Here is a 5,197-nt window from a genome sequence, read left to right on the forward strand (position 1 = left end):
CAATAATGTGTGTGGTATCACTGGAAAGCTCTGGTCCTGCGCTTTCATGTGATATGCGTGGCATTTCTGTGCGAGCCTGCATTCGCGAGTAATCCATCCAACAGTAATGTGTGTGCAAAGCTGTATGAAAGCTCTGTTATTCATGATTTTAGTGTAACTTTATCTTTTTTTTTCACTATGAAAACACTGGACTACCGACAAGTGATTGGTCTTGTCGGAAAGCTACAATTTCGCTGTTTCACGTGATATGGCTTCTCGCTATGACGCACGGTCGCGGAGAAAATCAATAGAGAAGAACAGGTGTGAATTTGGACGCACTATGCGTCATTCGGGCCCATAGGGTTAATGTCTTGCTACGGTCACATGGTTTGACGAAAACTTAAGCCTTCAACAACTTTTCATGTCAAAAGTCTTCAGATGGTACAGACAAAATTTGAAGTCAATCAGATTAAATCTCCAGGTGGTGTTTAAAAGTATGACCCCTGTAAATGACCAAAAATGGACAAAAATTGCACAGTAAATTCAAAATGGCTGACTTCCTATTAAGTTTAGGGTATGAATCCAAGAAACTTTTTGTACGTGTGGACATCATACATGAGTACACTAAATTTCGCACATGTAGGTGAAACGTACAGTAAGAGTAAGTAGGGGGACTTCATTGAGTTTTTGTAGGGGAACAACTGAGCCACTTTTTTTTACACCCAAGCATGAGACCCATAAAGTATAAAATTTTTGTATTAACTTATTCACCAGTTCTGGTGTGTATGCAAAGTTTGGTGAGTTTTCAAGCACCTATAGTGGAAATGTGATTAATTTGAGGGAAAAATAATAATTCCTTCAGTTTCAATAGGGTCCTCACACCTGGTGCTCGGGCCCGAATAAATGGACCTGCACTTGTATAGCGTCTTTCTAGTCTTCCAACCACTCAAAGCACTTTTTACAATACGACTCACATTCACCCATTCACGCACACATTCATACACTGGTGGCTAAGGCTACCATACAAGGTGCCACCTGCTACTCAGGTTTTATCACACTCACACACCGATGGAACAGCCATCATGAGCTGAGGTTCAGTATCTTGCTCAAGGATACTTCAACATGTGGACTGGAGGAGCCTGGGATCAAACTTTACGGGTTACTGTCATAACCTTTTTATCTCGCCAAGCTGATAAAAATGAATTCACCAACTTGGTTTTCAGCCTTACACCTCTTCCTAACATAGAGCAAACTCTGGCGGATGGAGCGTGAAAATTTGTCCAGATATACTACAAGCGACAACAACATTCAGGGAGCCTAATGAGTGAGCCTTGTTGTTGCTCTAAAAACAGGTTGGAGGTGAGCAAAGCTTTGCCAAAATACACAGGGCATAAAGTTTTTCAAACAAGCGACACTTTGCTTAGCATGTTTGCTGGTGCAGGTTAGGGCATCTTCACTGGGAAAAGATGAAACAATTTGATGTTTGCCTATCCAGTTAGGAGGCGGTGTAAGCCTGCCAACAAACACATTGCAATTACTGCTTATTGCCACAAGTGTTGCCAAAGAGAAAGAAAGAAAGAGAGTTCTTTGATATTTTTTTGAGGACTTCCAAGAACTCTTGAGTAAAAATACAAAAAAAGAGAGACCTCTTAGGGCACCCTGGTTGCCTAAAACACAAAATTTTGTGAGGTAGTGGGTTTGAATCTCACATTTAATGACTGTCAAACCTCATTAAGTTCGAGTATGTGTCTGTTTTTACTACAACTTTTGCTTGGTTTTAGAAAAGAGGTTAAGTAGAAAAACACATTTATATTTCTCAAAGTAAGGCATTCATAAAAGTATTTTTTTGGTATTGGTAATGGAATGATAAAATACCCAGTCCTACTTTCAACAGTTTCATTTGTTTTAATTTATCCCAGTAAATAATATGTCAGCAGGGCTGGTACCTGCCAAGAGCTGGCCATCAAAATAGATTAAAAGTGTGCAACACCTTTGCTGCATGTTGTTCCTTTTCTCATCACTCTCGATCTGCAATTCTACACCATATACTCATTAATGAATGAATACTGGCACAAAAATATGGAGGGAAGCCAAAATCCCGACACCATTTCCATCAGCCTCATCAGTCAAGCTGTAATACTCCTTCCTGACGGCACTCACCAGATCCAGTTTTTGCCTGCTGTCAGCTGGACCTGGGTTTTCTGAAGCGCAATGGTTTCTAAGAAAAATAAAGATACAACAGATATGGGAGGAAAAAATAAATAGCTAAATTATTACAATATAAAACACGTGTCAGCAAATTTCATCTCTCAGAAACAACCTATGCTGTTAGCAGGTGAGAACAACAGTAAGCCAAAACGACATCACACGCAGTCAAAAATTCAACATGAAAAAGCAAGTGCAGCTCCACTTGCTGTGTATCATAATGCATGTCATACAAATACATATTTGTGCATTTCAACAGCCCAATTGTGGGACCACATAATAATCCCTTTATTTATCTCAAAGTGTGTGTTGACAAAACTCACAGTCTGCTAGTCCTGAGCACGACGGTGAGGCAAGACTGCAGTCTATAGGTGATCATCGTGATACTGTGCACTGCTTCTTCGCACTCCCTGCGCAACCTCATCCTGCGGGACAATAAAAGTGTGAGAGAGGAGAAGAGATTGATGACGATAATTACCTAGAATCAGTGCATAACCTTGGAGGTACATCGCTCAGTGCAGTATAACAAATAATCATTGTTTTAGCGTGTGTGTGTGTGTGTGTGTGTGTGTGTGTGTGTTGGTCTCACATGTAGCTGTAGTATCCTTGCAGCAGCAGCTCTCGGTGTGTGTGCAGCAACTGTACTATCCTCAGATACTGGTGGACTACTCCCACTATTACCTGCAGAGAAGAGGGGGATTAAAGGAGATAATAAATAATAGGTGGGATGCTTACAATACATAACATTTAAATACTTAACATAACGTTAGGCATGGGAGGCAAAGAAAATCAGCAGAGCAGCGGTACCTTGGAGAAGTTGTAGTCTACCATAACATCAAACCTGGATGGGATGACTGGTGTCTCTGCTACAGAGGAGAGAAAAACATACACTTAAATATACGTACATGACTTATGGGAATAGTGTGTAAATGTGTGTGTGCTTGGGCATTAATATTTGTTGCATAATGCACTCATCTTCTGTAGCCTTTCCTCACATCTGGGACTGGCATTCAGATTAATATTATGAAACAAAATCTGCAAAACAGCTGAGTAGATGTGATGTTGGGATACACCTCCTATCAAAACTCTTTCATATCTCCCTAGGGGAATATCACGGAATAAAAAAGAGGAAAGCCTGAGACTTCACAGGAACATATCAAAGGTGTGCGTGTCTTTGATTGCCTTACGTTCTCTAAAGGGCAGGTTGGTATTTGCTTCAGGCTCGTAGCTGAGCAGAATGAGGGGCTGGGCAGGCGAAGTACGCGGGAGGTTGACCACCTTCATGCTGCCCTCCAGAGGCAGGTCATGACCCAGGTAGAGCAGATGTTGCAGCTGGACTCCTATACCAGTCTGAGACGCCACTTCCTCAAAGAATACTGACACCCTGAGAGGATTGAGGGGAGAGAGAAAGGGTTCCACTCTTATTTAGAAATCATTTTCCAGGACATTTTTAAAAATTCAGGTCTGCTTCTGCTCCCGCTCCCTATCAATGTTCTAAGATCAGGGTCAGTGCGCTTGGTCACCACTGTAATTGTGATTCTGCAGGGACATCCATAATGCCCAGCGTAGATGTAATGGCCTTTAGTTTGCAGTTTTGTCTGAAGAGATATTGAAAGTGTGCTCACATTTTCAATGTGCAAAGGTGCATGGAAAAAACACAGTCACCATTGGTAACTGTAATTACATAAAACTACAAACATATCGTGCTCCATTATCTAATTGTACTTTTTTAAAACTAAGATTAATCAATAAGGTCACATGATACATCTGACTGCCTCTACAGTCTATCAGACTTTGCTAACAACATTATCAAAGTCTGTTTAAGCCTGGTGGGCATAATTCAGGTTACAATCCAAACTGAGTTGTAGAAATGTTTGGTGGTTTTTTTTTCATTCAAAACTAATTCCTGATTTACAACAATAAATAACTAAATTATCTGCAGCCATGAATCAGCTCACATCAAAACATGTGCCTCTTCTTTGAAGGAGTATTATGCCCATAACTCTGTAGCTGCTTCACATTTTTAGCTGGTGGAATCATCAACTAATGACTCATGTTGTCAATAACTTCCGTAACCTTTGACCAAACTAGCAACATCCCACCTGACACTTCCTCATTTACATGGATCCACTTTGTTCTAAAACCCTGCCTACTCTTGTACCATGCCGCCAGGTAAACAAAAACACCAAATGAACAGGGAAAGCACATTTAAAGGTCAAGAAAATACAACTTGGATAGCACTGTATGCAACAATCTCTGTGCAGCCATTAAAACAAAATCATTGTCCCTCCTTTCATTATGTGGCTCCAATTACACCACAATTACAAAATTTAAGTCAGTACAAATACAGGTAAAATTCTACAGTTTTTAAATTCTAATTTTGGAAAATAAAATATGACATGAGCAAGTTGCAGCATCCTTGTCATCTGTCCTTCAGGTTTTACTGACTCTTTAAGTGTGTCACTCCTAGGGTTGGGTACCGTTCATAATTGAACCGATACGGTACCAGTATCTGGAATTCGGTACTGGTACCAAACGGTACCTTATTTCGGTACTTTTTAACCCTATGGGCCCTAGGCGTTTTTGGGGTATTTTTACTGCCTTTACTTTTAAGCTCATATCACAGTCATTATAAAGGCTACATACACATGCTATATCTTGTTTTTTTCAGGACAATGTGGGCTAACCAGATTTGCCATCATTTCGTGTTCTTCTATGTGCCTGTATATTATATTAAGTTTTATATATAAAAAAAAAAAAAAAATCTGTGTGCCTAAATTCTTACATTTGTACATGTATCTCAGCATAGCAAGTTGGAAAAAGACATATTCTGCCATATATGAAGAGGGGAGACTCTCTGGAATCTGGCAATATAAGAACCATGATGCTGGGACATTCTGTCACTTCACAGTTGTCCAAAACATGTGGTTTGTGCCAGGCGGACATGATTGCCAGTATTTTTTCATTATTGCAAGAAATTCCATTGACTCATGCACAAGTCAAAAATGTGTTT

At 40.1% G+C, this 5,197-nt stretch overlaps 1 protein-coding gene across 2 annotated transcripts in view; it reads right to left on the bottom strand.

The window, feature by feature from the left end:
• ikbke (inhibitor of nuclear factor kappa B kinase subunit epsilon) overlaps positions 1-5,197 on the bottom strand; it is a 16,952-nt gene that overhangs the window by 4,529 nt on the left and 7,226 nt on the right. For both annotated transcript variants that reach the window (XR_007569461.1, XM_050038117.1), the window contains exons 9-13: positions 3,372-3,568; positions 2,992-3,050; positions 2,774-2,865; positions 2,508-2,609; positions 2,140-2,197 (exon numbers count right to left, since the gene is read on the bottom strand). Coding sequence is in view for 1 of the 2 variants with exons in the window: in XM_050038117.1 (XP_049894074.1) it covers positions 2,140-2,197; positions 2,508-2,609; positions 2,774-2,865; positions 2,992-3,050; positions 3,372-3,568 (508 nt within the window). In the remaining variant the exon portion in view is untranslated. The remainder of the gene's footprint in view (positions 1-2,139; positions 2,198-2,507; positions 2,610-2,773; positions 2,866-2,991; positions 3,051-3,371; positions 3,569-5,197) is intronic.

Source organism: Epinephelus moara, chromosome 24, assembly GCF_006386435.1.
Source record: "Epinephelus moara isolate mb chromosome 24, YSFRI_EMoa_1.0, whole genome shotgun sequence".
In the NCBI taxonomy this organism is placed as follows: Eukaryota; Metazoa; Chordata; class Actinopteri; order Perciformes; family Serranidae; genus Epinephelus; species Epinephelus moara.